The following is a 23,115-nucleotide window of genomic DNA, read 5'->3' as shown; positions in this document are numbered from 1 at the left end:
GAAGTGGGTATTCACCGACGAAAGCTCATGCTCCAAAACGTCTGTTAGTCTATAAGGTGCCACAGGATTCTCTGCTGCTTTTACAGATCCAGACTAACACGGCTACCCCTCTGATACTTAGCTATAGACAGAGGAAGTCGTACATCAGTAGCATCTCTCTAGGATATAAATGGTGTATTCTGATGTCATTAATGGAACAAACAGGCTAACGTTTTCATTTAGAGTCAGGCAACTCAGTTCTTCAGAAGCATCAAGACTTCTGGGTATCAGTTAATGTGGCTTTTAAAACATATTCTAATCCTGTCTTATAAAAATGAGCAAGAAATAAAATGTTACCCACAGCTCTTTCTAAGAGTTTTGCTTAGATCTGTCACAGATCCCTACAATTATTTCTTTTCTGACTAAAGGTTCATCACTGAAGGGAAACAACTCCATGATATAATACAATTTAGTCTCATATTTAGCCTTTTGCATTCTATAATGGATCTATAACTCCCAAAGTACAAGTTAAACTCTCTTATGTAGCTTGTCCAACCAAGTAATTTCAACTATAATACTCAGAAATTAAACTGAAACTGGCTCACCAAAAGTGAATGTAATTCATTACGAGCCTAAATATGATGATCATTGATTTGGCCTCCCAGCCAGTTTTTATAGCTCCCAAGACAGGCAGGGTGTACTTACAGGCTGAAATTACAAATATTTAACTACGGATGTGTAGACGGGAAACAAGTCAAGGGCAACCAATCCATCAGAACGCAAACAGAGTCAGAGATAAAATCTGTCAGGAACCTGGATTGCCAATGGCAGTGTCAAGTCAGTTTCATTACTAACTTCACCATGTTTTCTGTGAAATGTTAGCCCTTGACCGCACTGCCTGATGTTTTCCTGCACATTGAATACTGGTTGTCATTTCCTGGATGCCCAGGTTTAGACTTCTGCCTAAAGCTTGACAAAAATGTTAGTTTCTAGCTGGTCTTCTACTTTACTACAATTAGTTATAAAATAATCCAGTTCTAAACAAAGCAGACTGGATGAAGATTCTGAATGACAGAATCAAATACCATTATCATTTACGCACCAGCTTGGAATGTTGTGAGAAATGTCATTATCCCCATTTTAAATCTGGGAAAAGAGGAGCACGGAAAAACTAACTCATCACATACAGAATTGCTGTTAGAACCAGGATGAGAGATTAAGACTTCTGTTAACCCATTAGCCCGCAATTCTTTCTAGGCAAACCACTGAATCTCTCTTTGGGTACATCTACATTTTGTGCTGCAGGTATATATTCCAGCTCAATGAGACATACCTGCACTAGGTCTGACTGAGCTAACATTTTAAAAACAGAGTGTAGCCATGGCAGCACAAGCTGCAGGAGAGGCTAGCCGCCCCTAGTACAGTCTCGTCTGTGATGCTAGGTATGTACTCAGGCTGGCTTGCCCACTTCTGCCACTGTATTTTTTAGCACACTAGCTCAGTCAGCACTAGCAAGGGTATGTCACCTTAAGTTGGAATTTACATCTCCAGCTCAAAGTGTAGACAGACCTTACTACCTTTCAGTTTCACTAGATGTAAGATGGGGCAATGATATTTACCATATGTGAAATCCTGAAAATATATAAGATTTAAGATGTCCCCAGTTACATGTAGGTAGGTCAGCAGGAATTATCCCCATTATTTGGGAAGAGATACAAAAAGATGACCGGACAATAATGTGTTCTCATGGAATTTATATCGGATTGAGAGTCAATAGGCCTTGTGTGATACTAGTTTTGACCCTGACTACCTTTGTGATCTTGGACAAATAATGTAACCTCTTTGAATCTGAATTTTCCCATATGTTAAATGGAAATTCTTTCCCCACTAGCCTGGGTGTGCTTTCACAGGGCTGGGGGCAGTGGTCACCTTCTGAGGCTGGAGTAGGGCAAGAGGCCTCAAGTGGGAACAGCTAAGTTGATGCTCCCCTCTCCTTTCCTTACCTCCATTTGCCTTCATTTTGCCTTCAACCTGTGGAGCTACTTCTTTTCACATTCCACCCTTATGCCACAGGACATGATTTGGGGAGGGGAGGTCACATGCTGCATCTGGGTCCAGGCTCTGGGGCCTGTCCTGCTTACTACTTGCTTCTATTGGGTGGTGGGGATGGGGATGGGTGATTGGCTCCCATTTGGTGGCGAAAGTGAAGCGTGAGGGGGTAGTTACAGTTTGCTGTCTAGGTATGGTAGCCATTGTGGGCTCCCTGTTTCAGTCCCACCCTGAATCAACCCAGTGGGCTGCCTCGGCTTTGGTCCTGGGAATAGCACTGTATGATGAGGTGGTGTGCTGCTATGCCTCACACAGCTTGTGGTTCCCCTTATATTATTTCTCCTACCTCCAATGTGGAGCAAGGGAGAAGGTCAGGACTCTGGCTTCCTATCAAGGTCACTGGGAAAATCTTAGGGTTGCAAGGGAGCATGGCCTGCAAACCAACCCTCAGGTTTATAATCCACCAAAGCCATTGGTGCCCACTGATATTTGCATTAGAACAATCCTTCTGGGTACTTTGGGGTGGTAACTGCAGCTAGATAATAGTTTTAAATAAAGTTGTGGCCCCTGCATTTAACCATATTATGGTGTCTGTGTCTTATTGTTGCTGTGTCCATATAAATAATAAAATCTACCAACTTGACTAAAAACTATCTGTAAAGTTCTGTATCAGAACAAAGTAATATTAAAGCCTGACAGTGATAGAGTAATTCTGGACAACTTGATTCATGATCGTGTATTTAATACATTAGATCTCAAGGCCTCTGGAGACCACCATGTTCTCTTGACTTTTTACAAAACTATTTCTGTATTTTCAGAACCAAAATGATTTTCAATTTTTCTCAAACATTCCAATAGAGTAAAAATAATGTGCATGAAATTTTGAAATAAAAATTGATTATTTTAAATGCTCCAATTTCACAAACTTTTTTTTAACTTATAAACAGAAAAAAATTGTAAAAACAATAAACATGAATTTGTGTAGCCAATATTTCTCTCAATATTACCACAAAAGCAGCTTGGGTAGATAAGGACAGTTGTGGTATCGAGACTGCTGACAGGATATTGAATTAGAATGATAATTGAATGTATTCATTTGACACATATATTCATCAGCTATATGAGATGTTACTAGCGGATATAAAGGATAAATTGTTTTTGGTTGCTGGTATTTGTGTGGCTCAATTTTTTCAACAGATCCATTAGTTAGAAAAAATAATATGCTTTGCTTCATCTTATGCTCCTGCCAATTGTTTTTCCTTTGTTGCTGCTTGTTTGTTTTATAGTTACATTTGTGTGGGTGAAAAATTCTCCATATTCATTCCTCCCACAGAAAAATAACTAACTGCAAGCGTGCAATGAATATATTCTTGTGCATTCCACTTGACACTGTATGTCCATTGTGTTTGAAACCCTTGCTTAGAAGTCAGCAAAACATGTGAAAGGCAATTCATTTTGTTGACAATAACCTGTGAAAAATAACTTTTTTCCCTAGAAGTTACAATGGACTACAGAAAAAAGTAGTCATTACTCTTCATCAGAATGGTCATATTGGGCCACATCAATGTTACATCTACCCTGGTACGTTGTCTTCTGACAGTAGCCAGTGCCAGATGTTTCGAAGGGGATGAACAGAACAGGACAATTTTGTGTGATTCATCCCCTGTCGTCTAGTTCCATCTTCTGGCAGTTGGAAGTTTAGGGAAACTCAGCGCATGGAGTCACATCCTTGACCCTCTTGGCTAATAGTTGGAGATGGACCTATCCTCTATGAACTTATTTAATTCTTTTTTTAACCCAGTTACACTTTTGGCCTTCATAACATCCAGTGGCACTGAGTTCCATAGGTTCTCTGTGTGCTGAATGAAGTACTTCCTTATGTTTATTTGAACCTGCTGTCTGTTAATTTCATCAGGTGATCCCTTAGTTCTTGTGTTATGTGAAAGGGGTAAATAATACTTTCTTACTTACTCTCTTCATACCGTTCATGATTTTATAGATGTCTAGGTTGACCATATTTTCCTAGGCTGAAAACAGGACACTGGGTAAAAGATGGTCAGTGTTCAGGTGCTGGCCCAAGCTTTGCCACACGGGGCTGGCCTGAGCCACCTGGTGTCGCTGCTTGCCTGGGCCAAGCCCCTTGGCATCGCCGTTTGACTGAGTTCTGCTGCATGGGGCTGGTGTCATTGCTCACTGGAACTGACATCACAGATGCCACAAGTTTTTTGACAAAACTAGACATTTGTCCTGTTTGCTCTTTCCTGAACATTCTTCTGTACCCACCTCCGAGCAAGGCTAAATGGAACAAATACCCAGTTTTGCGCGCGCGCGTGCGTGCACACACACACACACACGTCATAACTTGGACAAGGCTTAAAAAGTGAACTGTGCTGGCCAAAATTGGAACTATGGTCACCCTATAGACAGAGGTGAAAGTAACCCAAGCAGGGTGCCCAGAGACCTGAGCAAGGTGGGGCGGGGGGCAGCTCGGGGCCTCTGGAAGGGGTGGGGCTGGTGCCAGATTCCTTCAGCCAGCCCTTCAGCGCTGCTAGGCCTGCACTGCCCAGGGCTTTGATGGTGATTTAAAGGGCCTAGGCTCCTGGCCGCTGCCGCTACTACAGGGCTCTGGGAGCGATTTAAAGGGCACGGGGCTCCAGCTACTGGTGCACTAGCGGTAGCAGTGGCCAGGAGCCCCAGGCCCTTTAAATTACTGCCTGACCACCACAGTTACAGCAGTGCTGGGGCTGGGGTAGTGACTTGGAGGGATGAATAGCTCAGTGGTTTGAGCATTAGCCTGCTAAACCCTGGGTTATAAATTCAGTCCTTGAGGGGGGCATTTAGGGATCTGGGGCAAAATCTGATTTGTCTGGTTACTGGTCCTGCTAGATGATCTCCTGAGGTCCCTTCCAACCCTGATATTCTATTCTGTGATTTCTCTATCTATGAAAGATATTCCATACATCTAATCATTTTTATTGTCCTTCTCTGTCCTCTTTTCCAATATATCATTTCTAATATATCTTTTTTGAGATGAGGTGACCAGAATCTTTTACATATTTATCCTTGAAACACAATAGGATGATTTTATTATATCAATTCTAAAAATGGGGAATTCAGGCACAGAAGCTAAGTGACTTGCCCAAGGAAGTCTGTGATGGAGGAAGGACTTGAACTTGAGTCTCCTACACTGATAGTGCCATAACCAGTGCCTGCTCTTCCTCCTGTGATCAATAGGCATGTGGATTGGTTTCAGTTTCCCCAATGTTCATAGGTGGATCAAAGTGGTAGAGGGTGTAAAGAAATATTAGGATCAGGCGCTAATAGCATAGAGAAGAAAGGAGAGAACAAGGATGAGTGAGCAGGGAAAGGGAAAAGGAGGTCAAAGCTGCCATCAGGAAAATTGGTGTTCCCAAAGATGAGAATAGCTACCAAGAAGGCAAAGAAGGGTAGGTAGCTATTAAAGAGAGTAAACAAATAGGAGAGGGTAACCACCAGAGAAATTATGGGGAAGAGATGAGGTGCCTAGATAGAGAATTACCAGGAGAGGATCCCAGATGAATGAGGCTTATATTACTTTTTTATTTTATTCATATTTTGACCTCTTGAGAGGTTACTCTGAAGTTTGCTTTCTGCTGCTTCTTGGTATTCAAACTGGATTTTAGTGATCTAAAGTAAAGTCCCCAATGCTCCAGCATAAACTGGTAGGAAGAGTCTTGAGAAAAGAAAGCAGGGAAGATATACTGGCATTAGAAAAGGTTCAGGGAAAGGCAACTATTACAGCATTTAAAAGAGAACTGGATAAGTTCATGGAGGTTAAGTCCATTCCTGTCTATTAGCCAGGATGGGTAAGGAAGGGTGTCCCTAGTCTCTGTTTGTCAGAGGGTGGAGATGGATGGCAAGAGAGAGACCACTCGATCATTGTCTGTTGGGTTCACTCCCTCTGGGGCACCTGGCATTGGCCACTGTTGGTAGACAGATACTGGGCTAGATGGACCTTTGGTGTGACCCAGTACAGCCATTCTTATGTTATCAGATTAATCATAAAAACTTCACACTGAAGCAAGCATATGAGAATGGGGCTTCATAAAATAGACACAGAAAGCCAGCAAATGTCAAATATTTGCAGGTTTGATACTTATGTGTGTGGCATTCTGGCAAGCCCTAAGAACCATGCATTATAAATTTTCTGTGGTCACTGAAAATGCATTGACATGCAGCTTTTATAATTCAAAGAAACCAATTATTTAAACTCTTAAAACATGAGCAACCATTTCTCAAAAAATAAACACTAGAAACCAAAAAACATTGTACATAGTGTTTTAGCTTCTGTTCTCATCAAAAAAACTCTTATCCTCTCCACTTCCCTTGCACTCAGTATCCACTAGGATTAATAAAGCTATATTGAAGTGCTGCTTATCTTATGTTCACAATAAGAAATGCTTTTGATGAAAGAAGAAAGCTGGAGTTAAAAGAAAGACTAGAGTGGAGGAAAAAATGTGGTGAACAGAAAGGAATTAATGTGAGTCAGTGGATGTACATCTCTCACACCCCAAACACCTACAGTGGAATCCTGGCCCTACTGAAGTCAATGGAGTTTGCTATTAACTGCCCTGGAGTAGGATTTCACTCCCAGGGCCCAGTCCTGCAATCCTAAGCCATGAAACTCATGGCAGCTGCACATTTATAAAGTGGAACACATCATGGGCATTTTACATGGGAAGCACATCATATCACTGCACCACAATCTGCACTGATGCCTATTAGCTCCCAGGTAGAAATTGTTGGTTTTAAACTGAATGGCTTGGGACCTCATTACATAACAGCCTGCTTCTCTCCTCTTGTGAGAGGGAAACAGTTAAGTGAGCAACAAAAGCACTTGAACTAACACCCTCTTGTTTAAAAAGTAGATGGTGGTAATAAGTCATTTTCTGGGACAGAGCCTCACTTTTGGAATGCATTCCCTTCTTTGGTCTGCCAGAAGCCAGAGAACAGATTTGTAAACCACCAAGGGAGGCTGCAAGGATCATCTTTTCCCCTCAGGCTTATGGGGAAAGGGCAGGTGCAGTGTAGTCTTGTCGGATGTCAGATAAGGAGTTACTGGTATTGCTGTAGAGAAGTATTACTGTGGATTTTTATGGCATTCCAGGATGCATTTTTCTGTGTTTGTGTATGATTTATATTTTTGTAGTTGCAAATTTTAATTGCCATAAAAGCACCTACAGTGGGAGAGAGGTTCTTCACTTTCAAGGGAAATACACAAAATTATCCTCTTCTACTTAAAGTTTTTATGCCTCAGAAGTATCCTACTCAAGTTGCTCTCAAGAGACTTTAACTTGGTACATAACACATTTCCCATGGAGTATTCTCAAAGAAAATATATGACTGCAAATGAATCATAGAGAGTAATTGCAAGAATGGACACATCTTTTCTATTATACTTCTGGGCACAGGTGCTTGAACAATTTGCATAGTGGTGCTGAGAGCCACTGAACCAAACTCCAAACCCTGTATATAATGGAAATCACTTCAAACTTCATACTTAACTTTCACCACCACTTGAACTAACCAGCTACTATACCATCTTTCTTTTTTGCACGTTTTTTTTGGAGGGGGTAGAAGGGAGGGAGTCAAAGGAGAGAATTGAGCTGTTTATTTATATAGTATGTTTCAACTTGAAGCATTTCACCATGCTAAATCCAAAGATTTATGTATTGATATTACTTTAAGGTGCTATTAACTGTCACTATAATAAAAGTCATTTCTTTTTTTAACTACATGCCAGTTCTTTTTAGTGAAAAGTTAGATCTTCCTTCTGTAATTAGCTCCTGACATGTCAGTTCTGCATAGAAAAAAGAAAATCACATCAGCCTTTTAAACATGATTCCAGGGCTGGGTGAACAAACTGGATTCAAACATCTGAAAGCCTGAACTGGCTCAGAACTGTGAGATAAATGTTTGTTTGTATTTTGAGACTTCTAGCCGCAAAGGAAGAGCTTGTTTTCAGGTCTGTATTGCTACTTATAGTGAAGAGTCAATATATAAACTGAAAATTTTACACTGGGACTTAGTGAGCTGGGAACACAGAAAACAAGCAAGAGAAACAAACTTAAGCTAGAGAAAATACTGTCAAGAAGATTTACTAGAAGAAATATCTTTTTGCTATGGATAAAAGACAAACATGAACAAAAAGGTAGAGAAGACTCAAAGCATAAAACATTTTGAGCTGCAATAAAAATTAAACACCACAAATGGGCTAGAGAAACAGTAGTAAAAGTAATACATTCTGATGTCGCATTGGAGACCCCCAGTTAAAAGTGTTCAGGCTCTGACTGCTGGGACACTAGAGACCAGATATATCACAGAGGTTGAAAAATTTGTTTTCAAGGGAAAAATAAGAGGGGATTGTTGATGATCACACCATTCCTCAAGATTTTCTAGCCACCTGATTATACAGCATCAGAGATATCAAAAGTAGAGATGCTGGATTTATCCCAGTTGGCCAGAGGGAAAGTGCTACTGTCAGGGAAAGCAAAGGAAGGGCTCAAAGGAAATGAGAAGGGTCCCAGATTGTAGGCGTGGTTTTACCCCTAATGGGGTAACCTGTGTACCTACATCTCACCCACAAATGAGGAGAAATGCATCAACATGTGTGTCTTGGACATATTTCAGTTTGAGAAACAATTAAGTGGATTTCATATATTGTCTCATGTGAAGGAGCAAAATCCAATCTGGAGGTAATAACGGCATGGGTTACCATGGTGAATTCTGTGTCTGAATGTAGAGATCTTATGCATCTAGCAAGGAATAGATCTAAAAGGCACATTTGACTATTGAAATTCTCTGAAGTGGCATAAGGCACACTGCAAGTTAGTGAATGCACTGGGGAAAGAATGGAAAACAGCCTCAATATTGAAGGCATTAATCTTCTCTACAGTAACAGCCCTGTCAAATGCTTCCTCCACACCACTAACATCACCTCCCTCATATCCAGACTGAGCTTCAACTTCACTATCATTCAAGTACTAATCTGGAGAGATTCATAGATTCTAAGGCCAGAAGGGACCATTGTGACCAGGGATTTGAAGCAATCAAATTTTTGAATTGCTCCACTCTGACTCCGCCCTAGCTCTGGGAAATACCTACTGGTCTGTGCTCCAGTTCCGGGCTCTGCTCGAAAGCCCTGATTGTGACATCTAGTTTGCCTTCTTGTATGACACAGGTCATAGAACTGCCCCAAAATAATTCCTACAGCTCTTTGGTAAAACATCCAATCTTAATTTTAAAATGGTCAGAATACACCCACAATCCTTAGTAAATTGTTCAAACGTTTAATTACTCTCACCATTTAAAATGTATGCCTTATTTCCAGTTTCAATTAATCCAGCTTCAACTTCGAGCTATTGGATCGTGTTATACCTTTCTCTGGTAGATTGAAGAGCCTATTATTAAATATTTGTTCCCCATGTAGGTACTTATTGACTGTAATCACGTCATCTGTGAAGGAGCAGAGGAACAGCTGCCTGGCACAGCAGGGGTTAAAGAAAACCTGTGTGCTCAGCTAACCCCACCCCGGTATACATGCAGCCGATGCCAGGCCTGGAGAGGGGAGAAAAAAAGAGAGTCTGGCTCAGTTGGGGACTGACTGGCGAGGAGGCAGGAGCTCTCTGTTTGCCTGCCTGAAGGGACGGAACAGTGGAGGCAAGTAAGCCACTGGAGGCAAGTGGCTGGATCAATGGACACAGCCACTGGAGGCATGTAAGCCTTTCCCTCCCAAGGGGAGTCTGCAGTTAAGCCCCAACTGCAGGCTAATTGAATTAGCTTGGGGCCATGCCCCAGGTTAAAAATATTTTAATTGGATTTAGCTCAGGGAAATGAGTCTTGAACACCACCACCCCTAGCCAAGAGACAGACCCATCTCCCCTGTTAAAGGATTGAACTACACAGGGCCCTGGGGAGGGTCCGGGATTCCCTCTAGCCCCTCTGACCAATGGTATAGCCACTAGGCCACCCAGTCACCGAAGGCCCCTACCACATCATCCCTTAAACGTCTCTTGCTAAAGTTAAATAGATTGAACTCTTTTAGTTTATCAGTATAAGGCATGTTTTCCAATCCTTTAAGCATTCACATGGCTCTTCTCTGAATCTCTTCCAGTTTATCAACATCCTTCTTGAGTTGTGGGCACAAAAACTGGAGCCAGAATCCAGCAGCTGTCACACTAGAGCCAAATACAGTAGTAAAATAATCTCTCTCCTCCTTCTCAAGATTCCCCTATTTATGCATTCCAGGATCACATTAGTTCTTTTGGCCACCATGTTACATTGACAGCTCATGTTCAGCTGATTACCCACCATGACCCTCAAATCTTTTTCAGAGTCACTGCTTCCCAGGATAGAGTTGCCCATCTTGTAAGTATGTTCTTTATTCCTAGATATAAACATTTAATGATAAAACATATGCACTTACAATTAGCCAAATTAACGTGCATGTTTGCTTGCACCCAGTTTACAAAGCGATCCAGATTGCTCTGAATAAGTGACCTATCCTCTTCATTACTTATCATTCCCCCAGTTTGTGTGTCATCTGCAAAGTTTATCAGTGATGATTTTATGTTTTCGTCCAGGTAACAGAAAAAATGGTAAATGGTGTAGACCCAAGAAAATAATCCCTGAGGGATTGATGATGATTCCTCAATCACAGTTACATTTTGAGACCTATCAATTAGACAGTTTTTAATCTATTTAATATATTCCATGTTAATTTTATATTGTTCTAGTTTATTTATGGAAATATTGTGCAGTACCAGCCAAATGCCTTACAAAAGTCTGAGTATATTATGACAACACTATTACCTTTTATCAACCAAATTTGTAATCTCATTAAAAAAATACCAGGTCAGTTTGAGTGGATCTATTTTCCATAAACCCAGGTTGATTTGTATTACTTATATTATCCTTCTTTAGCTCTTATTAATCAAGCCCTGTATCAGCTGCTCCATTATTCTTGCCTGGGACTGATGTCAGGCTGACAGGCCTATAACTACCCCGATCATCCCATTTACCCTTTTTAAAATTGGTACAACAACAATAGCTTTATTCCAGTCTTCTGGAACTTCCCTAGTGCTCCAAGACTTATTGAAAAGCAACAAACAGTCCAGCCAGTTCCTCAGCCAGTTTTTAAAAATTCGTGGATGCAAGTTATCTGAACCTGCTGATTTAAACATGCCTAATTTTAGCAGCTCCTGTTTAATCTTGTGGAATGAAAAGGGTGTTATTACTAACATAAAATGAGACTACATAATCTGTTTTTTCCCAAATAAAGAACAGAAATATTTATTGGACACTTGTGTCCTTTTTGCATTATTACTGATCGTTCTACCATTTCCATCTAGTAGTGGATAGATATAATTGTCAGGATTATTTTTGTTCCTAATGTATTTTAAAAAACTTCTTATTGTCCTTAAGTCTTCTGGTCATAGATTTCTCCTTGTGTCTCTTGGCTTCCTTATCAATCATCTACATTTTCTAACTTCTGATTTATATTCATTACTATCATTACTTCCCCTTTCTTCTGCTTGTTATATATAATTTTTTATAAACTGCCTTCACTTCCCTGTAAATCAGGTCTTTTTTGTTTTTTGTTTTAAACCACCACAAGGGCTCTTCCTCAATTGTAAGATTGTGGCTTTTGGGGAATCTAATAAAGTGTTCTTAAATAATTCCCTATTATCATTCACATTTTTCTGATTAAATTCTTCTTCACAGCTGATTTGGCTCATAGTTGTTTTCAGCTTTGTGAAACTGGCACTGTTAAAACACCAAGTATGTATAGAACTGATCTGGACTTTATTCTGCTTGCACATTATAAATTGATCCATGATCACTTGCATACAAGCCACTATTAATTTTTAATCATGTGATCAGTCCATGTTTATCTGTTAGGACCAGATCAAATATAGAATTCCCCATGTTGATTTCAGCACAGCAGAACTAAGTGCCATCCACTTATAGCTGGAACTGCACCCCAAATTGCCCTATAGTTCTATACTATCCCCTATTTCCCTACACCTCAGTGACCTCAGAACACTTCTGCTTTTCTAAATTCGGCTAAAGTTTCAATGAAATTTGGTATTCTGTCTTCACTTCCTACTCTAAACTGTAACGGTGTATAAACTGTTAATTAGCAACTATTTTTCTCAATGTTGGATGATTTCCAGAAATGCACAAAGGGATTACTTTGCATATCAGTTAATAAAATTTGCTTTGAGATTCATCTGGATGAGAAACGCTATATAAATATACAAACATTACAATATATTGTGTAATAAATTAGCTAATTCTATTGTGAGGGACATAAAAAGCCAGGACATGATAAAGTATGATAAAGTAAACAGAAAAAAATATGAATTCGTAAATGAGCTGCCACATGATGGTGGTTCTCTTTTAGAAGACTATCCCCTGAAAATTCCATTCCAGAATGTTTTCTTCAATGTAATGATTTTTTATTTAGCAGTAGAGTTCAGTTATTTAAAGCAAATGCACAACAATTAAGGGAAATTTAATCAACTACCCTGGCTGTTAACAATAAACATGATATCTCCAGATTTAAAGTAAAGTTTAATTTTCAGCGACAAAAGCAACCAACCAACCCTGGTGACCATAGCCTACTTTTTGCCCCAAGTTCCACACTGCTTCACAATTTGCTGCATACATACTGTTGGCAACACATTCACTGAACTACTTGTTATACCTGAAAAGATGTTTCACTGTGTCAAATATAACAACATTGACAAGTTCCATAGAGCAACTTCCCCAACACTTAATGGCTCTTAGTTGCTCTATCATTGCACAGTGGCCTTGAGTGTGAAAGAAGAAATACTTATTTTAAAACTGAACATGATGATTTAATTTATCATATGTCATAGGGGCTCTTTATATTTCTTGAAATGATCAGAAGTACACAAAAATAATCTGCAATCCCTCATGCTATGGCTATTAAAGCATAGTTCTTTCAAAGCACAATCTTTCCTGTATGTAAGAATCACAAAAATGACAGAATACTTACTGCTGAAGCAAGATGCTTGTGACAAATTCATAGTCAAGTTTTTCATCACACTTCCCAGTATTGTACTGTGTAAGCAATCCCATACTTCACTGGAGAAACCTGACTTTCACTGACCCAGACAAGGTGAGAAAAATCTGTATTTGTCTTAGCTCTTGAGCAGAGGCAGTTTTATTCGCATCTGGCATCTTCCTAATGATGAACAAATGGTTATCCAAGTTCAGCATTTCCTCTGCATGTCACTTTGGCCACGTCTACACTACGGGATAATATCGAATTAGCTAAAATTGGTTTTATAAAACTGATATTATAAATTTGATTTCATGCGGCCACATAGCACAGTAATTCGCGCGTTATGCGTCCACTGTCCGGGCTAACTGTCGATCTGAAGCGTTGCAGTTGTGGGTAGCTACTTCCGTAGCATCCACAGTTTTCCCGCATTCCTGCCCCTTGGAATTGGTTGAGTCATTCATTATGTCACGGTGGTTCGGGTAAAGTCATCAGTCATTCCTTCCTCCTGGAACTCAGCTGACAATCCGTTCACGCCGTTTTTCCCTGGATTGCCCTGGCAATGACCATAGCACGCAACCATGGAGCCCGTCACTCTTTTTTTCCGGCACCGTATGTTATGGATGCCGTGAACAGAGAGGCGATACCCAGCGCACAGCAGCATCACTTGCTTTTGCGTGATAGCAGAGATGGTTACGTGTCGTTCTGTACCCTTTGCTCGAGAAAACTGGCAATGCGATGACGGTAATCTCTCCTCCTCTGTACTGTTCGCTCTACATGAGTTGCCCCCACTGGCTGAAATCGCGCGTGAGTGGCACGCAAAACAACTAGATTACTCACTTGAGACTGGTCAACCCTCCCTTATGGTTCTAAGAATAGAGTCATGTCCTGACCTAGACTAGGCAATATTAAGACTAGTGTATCAAAGCACAGCTGCTCACTGCAGTATCACAGAGGTGCCCTGCAACAACCCCACCCGTTGCTTCCCTCTCCCCCACTCTGCGGATACCTTTGCAGTGTTCTCCTGCCATTTGTTCTTGATTATTAACGAATCGAGGAATAAGAAGAAACTGAGTGGTTAAGTGACCTAATGAGGGGGCGCGCCTCCGCGCGATTATAAGTCAGCGGATTAGCGGAATCACTGGGGGGAGCGAAGCCAGCATGATGTCTATGACAGTCCAGGCAGACAGAATCTTTTCTTATATCAGGAAAGCGGGGCTCGAAGCCCCAGTTGCTATGATGAAGGCTGTTATGACCGTTCTGTCCTATCTACTGGGTAGTACCAGCAATGTAGCCTCCGATGTCAACGATGTTAGATATTCTGAGGCACGTTAATAGTCTATTGCCCATCTACCACGGGGAGCGCGAGAGGAGAGGAGCGGATATGCTTTCCTGCTGCAGCTCGTCCCAGAGCCAGTACCAATAGGTGACATTGAAGTAGTCAAGAAATCATTTCTTTCCCTTTCTTTCACTGGTGGGGGGGGGGGAGAAATGAGGCAGCTGCTTCCCTGAACCACGCCAGGGGACCCCCAAACTTTGGTTGAACCTACGAATTGGGGCTTCAGCCAAGAATGCAATGAATACTTTCGAGGTATGTGTGGATGATGGATAGGCTGGAGTCCTCCATTACCCCTCCATCCCATGAGTGTCATTGAGTCTCTGGATTCCCATTACGCTTTCGAGCAGCGTATTAGCCGGGAGATTTTTTTCAACGTTGGGCATTTCTCTTCTGTAACGGAGCTCTAGATACAACAGATTTTTTTCCATACAGCGATCAATCTAGAACTCGTCCGGTCCATTCTGTGACTCTTTTTGGATCTAGACTTGCATACGCCACCCCTGCTGATCAGAGTCACGCTTGGCAAACAGAAATGTAAATTCAAAAGTTCGTGGGGCTTTTCCTGTTTACCTGCCTGCATCCGAGTCAATTGCTGTCCAGAGCGGTTCAGTGGTCATGTGGGATACGCCGGACAATAACGCGAATTCCCCACACTAACCGTAATCCGATAGGTAATATCGAATTTAGCGCTACTCCTCTCGTCGGGGTGGAGTACAGAAATCGATTTAAAGAGCCCTTTATATCGATATAAAGGGCGTTGTAGTGTGGACGGGTACAGCGTTAAATCGATTTAACGCTCTTTAAATTGATTTAAATGCGTAGTGTAGACCAGGCCTTTGTTTCCTCTGTACAGAGCATTTCATGGAAGCCCTGACTTCTATTTCACTGGGGGGGATAAAAGACTGTTAATTCTGCCATACAGTAAGCTTTAGAGGAGAAGATATGATGTTCTTTTTATGTATCTTTCAATTCTTTGAACCCTGAATCAAAGGTCTATTCAGGTGTTCAATAATGTACCATATGCTTCCCAATCTAACAGAAGTACTTCTCCATACCAACTGATGTCTTTTCTATATCTGTATTCATTTTGCTTTTTTCTTCAAAGGTAAAATGTTTAAGAACATTGGGATGTGCTATCTCCTAATGCTACAAATGTTCCATTTCTCCCCGTTTTCCTAATTAAGCACTCACAGAAGTGCTGTTTTTAAAAATAATCTCTTTTGGGCCTAACCTGCCTTTTTCACAGACTGGCCCACAGACTGCATTCATTGTCTGCTGTTATCGATTGGGCTGTTAAGGCTGGCATCTGCACTTCCTGCAAAGAGGCTCCCTGATGTATTCAGACTCTATTAGTGAAGGAGAACATGAGTCATACTCATCTGTCAATTCTATTGAACACCCAGGTCTATTTTAGTGGAGCCTAGCAACTCTCCCCAACATTATCTAATGGTCTTTTCTTGCCTGGCTTTGAGCTATCATATACTACAGAGAAAGTCAATGGAACTTTTTCAGGAATAGAAGAGAAAATCCACTTGTGTCCATCCATTCAGCATTATTTGTAAGATAACCTGATCAATGTCATGATCATTTGCATTGTTGGAAAGCAAGGCTGAACTGTACTGCTGTGAGATAACTTGCATGCAAAAGCGCATCTATCAACCACCCTGGTCACCATATAGTAAGCTATATTAGGATGATGAGGAGTGGTCCAACTTTTTTTTATCTTCTATTAGGTACTCCTACTAGGAGTTCTTGTTTTGTTTTTTTAAAGTTTTCCACTGTTATTCTTTGAGTTTGGATTCAACAGTTTTTTATAAAATCAGCTTTATATCAGTTAACAGAAGAAAACGGATTCTTTGGATCCTTTAATGAAATTTAATGGCCTAGGGCAAGCCCTGAGCCTTGTTTACTACCGGTAGAGAAAACATCATGCGTTTCTTATATCATTTGCTTTTCTGTTGTTAGATAGACAGGAAGTCAGTATCGTTTTAATTCCGACTCATCAAAATGGAGGGATCTCAATTCTGATTCTCTTCTGCAGGGTTAGGCTTATAATTTGTGAGGCCTCTAGCCACTGTACAGAGACTGAGCACTGACACACCTCTTCTTGTGACACTGCTGCCAGAAGGTATGTTCCCTCTGCTCTGTAGGGTCCAGTCTTCACCAGTTCACCAAAGCTTGTGCTTAAGACCTGAACTGTCTTCTTGTGATTATGACCATCTCTGCTAGATCTTCATATCCACAAAGGTTTAATTGAACTCTTTCGTAGCTGAAAAGCACTGCAAATGAAGATGCCACCACAGAATAAAAGCCATAAACAAGTCACTTAACATTCTTGTATACAGTCTCTGTTAATCTGAGTGACCAGGCTTCTTCTTACTGTTAAAACAATCTTGCAAATCTGTGATTCTTTTTTTCTTCCCCAACTTCTATTCAGTGTAGGAGGAAAGAAAGTTAATGTTAAGTACAGCGTTTCATAAATCTCCCTGTGTTTCACTGAAAAGTTTTATTGTGTTTAGATGTCTTCTTGTCTTGCTTCTCGAAGCAATTCCAGACAAGCCCAGATATTAGCTGTTCTAAATTCTGGGTCAAACCAAAGCCCCAGAGCTCAACATGACCAACTTGGGAGAAGTTCAGATTCGGATCTGATCTTCTTGGCTCCGGAGTTTGTCTAGTTACTGCAGTTGAGAGAAGTTGTCAGTAAGCATTTCTAGCTAGCACTCATGTTACAACATGTACTGCTAAGTGACCTAAGTTCTAAAAGGGGATTCATTATTAATCAGAAAAGGAAGTACATTGGTCAATTCATAAATGCCAAGGACTGCTAGCTTGTTTTTAACAGCTTTTCTCCTGTGGAGATTATATGGCTGAGGGCTCAAATTTGCAAAGCCCATACATTTGTTGGGAAGTACTACATGTGACCTAGCATGCAGAGTACTGTAGCTAAATGAATAAAACGTGATATTTTGGTGGAAATAAATCTTACGTCCTTTATGTGTTTCTTATTTGTTATGAATACGAGAACCTTTTTGAGGCAAGTATTATGTCTTTCAATGTTTGCTCTGAAATACCTTGCCTGCTCTAGTAATAAAGAAATGGAAATCACAAGCAGGGACTTAACTTATTGTCAAGGATCATACTTTATAATAGCCCTAAATTTCTATCATCATAATATAAAAATCAAACGCTTTGCGTCTGATTATTATTTACACAGAGGCCCCTTTACAGCAGTCTAGGAGTGTAAAGGGATTTTAAAGTGGGTATAAATGTACACTGCCAGAGTGGTAAAACATGGCCTTATTATGAATGAAAATTCATTTGACAGCATCTGATTAAGCATCTGCATTCAGACTGGTCTTGTAAAGATCAAGTATCTGATGTCTCTAAGCCAAACAAAATTCTGTTCTTGTGTTAAAGTGTATATCTAGGAGCTAACTATGCTTTTTTTTATTTTGGCTTCTATGTTGTGTTTGCCAGCTGCTTTGCTTCCATATTAGTATTGTCAGATTAAAGTGTTTATTCTTGTTGGAGCAGTAATCATAAACCCTGATTCTGGAAGCTATAGCTGCTGCAGAGGGAATCTGAAAGGTCAGTCAGCTTGAAGGAAAGCACTAACACGACTGAGGATTAAAGGAAGAAACCCATATCCTAGCTAGAAGGAGCTCTGAAGCCAGCCAAGTCTGTGGACAAACAAACCTTTAGGGATTCAGTTACAGAGTCTTCATCTAACTACTCTATCTCAATACTAGTGTTAGTATTTTCTGCCCAAAGGAAAAGCCAATATCACTCCAAGAGAGGGACAGGTTAACCAAAAGACCCTGAGGAGCCAGTGAAAAAACTTCTGAAGAACCAAAGTCCCCAGCACACAAATCCTGAAGGTCCAGCTTAGAGTCAGGACCAGACAAGAGAGTAGTCTTATGCACTATAGCCCATGTAACAGAGGGGACTAGCAGCTAAAATCTGATAGAAAAAATATCCTGGACAATCCTGAAAAAATTTCTAGTTCAATACGCCGCAACAGAGAAATGTACTAATCCTTAGATAACCTTAATAGTGGCCATTGATTGTTCACAGAGAAAGCCCTTAGAATATACACAAAACTTTTATGAAGTTTCACTATCCTGCTCAAAAAAATATAGTTCACTGAAGTATGGCATTTGCTGAATAAAGTAGATTTATGAGAAAAGTGTATTAGCTTACAAAGCAGTTTGAAATGAAAATGTCGGCAGAAGCTGGAACAGACCATATGAACAGAAGTGTAGCATCATGCATCAAACATTAGAGTGGCACAGCAGGGACCTGAATACTAGTTTCTGGCCTGCTGGGTTCCCCTAGGCAGTATCCCCTCTGTAAAATGGGAATGCTGTTACTGTACTGAGCTCCTTTGTAAAGCACTTTGAAATCTACTGATGAAAAAGGTTAGGTGTTAGGTAGATGATATTTGGTTAATATCCATTACAAATTGCAGACGTTTAACAACTGGGTATATAATGTAGCTTCACTAAAAGGAAGGTCTCCACTCTGGAGGATGAGAAAGATATTGAAATAAAAAGGCCTGTCCTTTGTAGGTCAGTAATGTAAAAGGTTGCTCCGTTATCTTACACCAGTATATTGTCTTTGATACACCCACTGCCAACAATGGAAATTCCATTGGGGATCAAAGATCATAATATGGTTTGCAGTGTGATGATTAATAGTGCTGGTAATTAGCAGTAAATGTTACCTGGTGCCCAATAAATGTTATCTAGTGAAAGAAATATATTATTTTGTTACAATAGGTAATCAGTAGATGAAATAACACCCATACATGAACTAAGCTTGGTGAATACGGAAATAGAACCTGAACAAAACCTATCAACATCATTATTGATAATAAATTTATTTCTATTGTGCGAATGAGTAAGGACCCAAACAGGGATTAGGACCCATTGCATAGCCACTTTGCAAACATGATTACACAGAAGCAGTCCCTGCCCCAAAGAGTTTATAATCTAAAATTTAGACAATATGTGGCAGATAAATAAGAAATCAAATAGGAGAGGAAGTAGGAGAGAAAGAGATGGGAGGACAAGATTGTAGCAGACACAGGTGTGCTTGTATAACTCAGTCGTAACAGTGTTTTCAGTAGTCCCTGGTACTTGCCAGCCTAGCCTTATTTCACTCACTATCGTAATTACCATATGACATACAGACGCTATATAGAAAAGAACAAATAACCAGCAACAATAGAACTCAAAAGCTAAAGACTGAACAGCAGCTTTAGTCATCTTTTTTTTTGAAGAAAACATGAATTCAGTTACAACTAAATCAAACAGAACAGAGTGCAAATAATTATGAAAAGTGTAAAATATTTAAATATAAATATTTCTCTTCACCAATAAGCTATTTCACATCCTACCAAAACTGTAGCATTTCACGGAATATGGAATCTATCCCCAAACTGTTATGAACACAAATTTAGTTTCCAGTTCTTGTTCTCATGTTTTCAGGAACTGGCTAGTACATTTCTCCTTATGCTGTTGAGCACTTCTCTTTCACCTCTCCTATTTCTCTTACACTACTCAGCAGACTGACACAAAGAGGCATTCTTCCTTCCATAGAAAACTACCGGAAGGACATAACAGAGGCACATAACCTGTTATCAAAGGCTGCATATTTGTAGGCTTCCATTTGGGCCCCAAAAATGAACTGATGGCATCTGGCCAAGCAGCAATACAAACTAAACGATAGATATGGTAAGGTGATTTATCAGAGAGGTGGCTGAAAAGGGGAAGCTATTATATGTATCACTGTTGGTATCACTCTGATAATTACTGCAAAGTAGTCTCAAAGGAACAATAATTTGTAAATACTTATAGCTTTGTTTTTGTTATTATTTATTATGTGCCTGTTATACTGAAAACCAGAGCTGTGTGAAACCGTCTCTTTGAGGTTTGCATAATATGAGGAAATACCAATGGGTGGATCCAGCCATCAAGCTTCACACTTCCTGAAGAGCATTTTGTGTTTCAGGTTTGCAGAGACTCAGTGCTTATTTTGTAATGAAAGACTTGCTGGAGCTCAAGCAATTTTTTTACATTCATAACTGATACAGCAAACCCAGAGGCGTTGGGGCTATGAAGGGTCAAGCTAGAGATGCTGGGGCTCAGCCCTGACAAGCCCTGGCACAAATTAAGCACTGCAGAGACTCCAAACCAACCTCACACCAAATCCTGTAAGTTTTGCTTGGTTTATGCTGAAACTGGTGAATTTCAGCACCCTCCTCCTAGGACCATAATTCCCCCTACTCCTTACATTGTGCAATTTTCTGAAAGAAAGGTGGTGTTCCACAGCCAGCAACCTCTCCCCTTTAGGTGGTGGCTATCTGCATCTTTAGAGTGTGTGTAGCTGGCCCTACCCCTTGTTGTAGGGATTCCCCATTTGATATGGTATTTTCTCCTGAAAATATACTCCAGAGTGAGGTAAAGTGTCTTCAGTGTGGCAGCAGTGGATCTGAAGAACAGTGGATCCAATAGTGAATGAAGGGACAGGATTGGCTGTCAATTCACCTGCATTTTATGGATTAGATTTAGATTACCACTAAAAAAAAAGTGCTAGATGGGGAGCAGGCCAGCCAACCAGCTATTTCCTGAAGATCTGATGGAGTGGGGAAAAGACTGGTGGCCTTTTGTTTTCCAGCAGAGACCACCAGGTAGGGATGGGCTTGGAACTGCCTGGATTAAGCAGGGTGCCTGAAGGATATGAAGGGATTTGGTATCTACTGGGAGGGTGGATGTAATTAGAATGGCATTCTGTGAAGGGGAAAGAGGATCCTCAGTCAGCTCAAGTCTTCTTTGATGTTTCCTAAAGCCTGAACATTGATTTGGATTCATACTAAAACCCAGGATCTGGTAAAATTGCTCGCTTTCAGGTTTTGATGTGAAATGTTCCCACAGCCCAAATGAACACTATGTACAACAGCTACTTCAGTAGAAATGTATATTTTCATTTTATGGCACCTTAATGCATGAATCTGGGCTATTTATTATTCTTGATATTGTTGTTGTTGAAGTGTAATCCAAATTAACAATATAAACATATAGCCATAACTTCATTCCAGCCTCTCCCTTTTTTATGTTCAGCAATTAACATTTTTTCAGTCTGGCAGCACAGTAGCCCTGTATTTCACTTTCATGTGGGAGATCTGAAGTCAGGAGTGATTGTTGGACAAATCTGCCCTTTGACTTCAAGGAAGTTGCACCCATTTACATTGAGGACATGAGTGGTGTACATCTAATCATTTTGTGAAATAGCCTACTTATGAAGAAGAAACTTCCATTACCCCTAACTGGCTATAGAGAAGGTTCTAAAATACAGTTTAAAGGAACGGAGAACACAGGGGGAAATCTGTGCTAATATACAAGATAATGTTTTAGCTCCCTTGCTTAGGAGAAAAATGGAAATTTTCTTGCTGCTGCCAATTATAAAAAATAATATATGTTTTTTAAACAAAAGCTCAAATGCTCTAACTTCTCATTAATGACAACTATGTAATCAACCTGGTACTTACAGTTAAATGAAGTTGATTTGTCCAGTGACCGATTACTTTGTATTCTGCACTTTTGTTGGTCATTTGATACTGAAATATATCATAGCGCCCAGGTGCATCTCCATTTTCATTGAAAGTAACCGGCGTTCCAGCACTCCCTACAAAAATGTTGAACAACAGTTGAAATAAAGTTTCTCCAAAAACAGTCTCATAAATCTATTTTAGCTTCTATTTTTTTTTAAGATGTTCTGGAAAAAATGAGACAATCTGATATGATCACATCAAGCAAGTTTTCATGCAATGTTGCCAACATTATAATAAACCTAAAAAGCTTGTAAAGAAAAGGCCATCGTGCGATGTTATTACTTGCCTCACAATATAAACTATCCGTCAGTGCCAGCTAACCTATGCAAAATTAATCAAACCAAATTACAAAGACAAATGTTCAGTTAAATGTTTAACACTGATTAACATTAGATGGCTATTATAAGAAGCAAGGATAAAATCCTGGCCATGTTGAAGTCAATGGCAAAACTCACACTGACTTCAATGGGGGGTCAACACCTTCACCTCAGGACTAGAGCACAGTGTAAGAAAAGCGCAGGCAAGAGTCAGGCTGTGTCTAGTCAGCTGAAAGTTCCCCAGACATAGGGGAGTTCTCAGCTAAAGCTTGCATCGCCTGGTCTTGCACCACACACCCCAAGGCCCTACAAATGAGGCATGCAAACAGCAGCAAAGCATTTTGCTGGAGTGCTACTGGACTACTGCTGGTCTCAGCTAGTGAACAGTCACTCTCGGACAATTGCCAGCTGACACAATTATAGAACCTTAATTAAGTCAATAGGGCTAAACCAGCATAGAACGGGTGTAACTCAGGCCTGGTCTACACTACGTATTTAAATCGATTTAACGCTGTACCCATCCACACTACAACGCCCTTTATATCGATATAAAGGGCTCTTCAAATTGATTTCTGTACTCCTCCCTGACGAGAGGAGTAGCGCTAAATTCGATATTAACATATCGGATTACGGTTAGTGTGTACAGAAATCGACGTTATTGGCCTCCGGGCGGTATCCCACAGTGCACCACTGACCGCTCTGGACAGCAATCTGAACTCGGATGCAGCGGGCAGGTAAACAGGAAAAGCCC

General features: G+C 40.4%; 1 protein-coding gene across 2 annotated transcripts in view; it reads right to left on the bottom strand.

Annotated features, from left to right (window-relative positions):
- GRM8 (glutamate metabotropic receptor 8) overlaps positions 1-23,115 on the bottom strand; it is a 517,546-nt gene that overhangs the window by 81,551 nt on the left and 412,880 nt on the right. For both annotated transcript variants that reach the window (XM_075065157.1, XM_075065150.1), the window contains exon 7: positions 21,985-22,121. In XM_075065157.1, coding sequence (XP_074921258.1) covers positions 21,985-22,121 — 137 coding nt within the window. The remainder of the gene's footprint in view (positions 1-21,984; positions 22,122-23,115) is intronic.

The sequence above is a fragment of the Chelonoidis abingdonii genome, chromosome 1 (genome assembly GCF_003597395.2).
Source record: "Chelonoidis abingdonii isolate Lonesome George chromosome 1, CheloAbing_2.0, whole genome shotgun sequence".
NCBI classification, from domain to species: Eukaryota; Metazoa; Chordata; order Testudines; family Testudinidae; genus Chelonoidis; species Chelonoidis abingdonii.
Note: the sequence above shows the minus strand (reverse complement) of the source record. Positions and strands in the feature narration are given on the sequence as shown.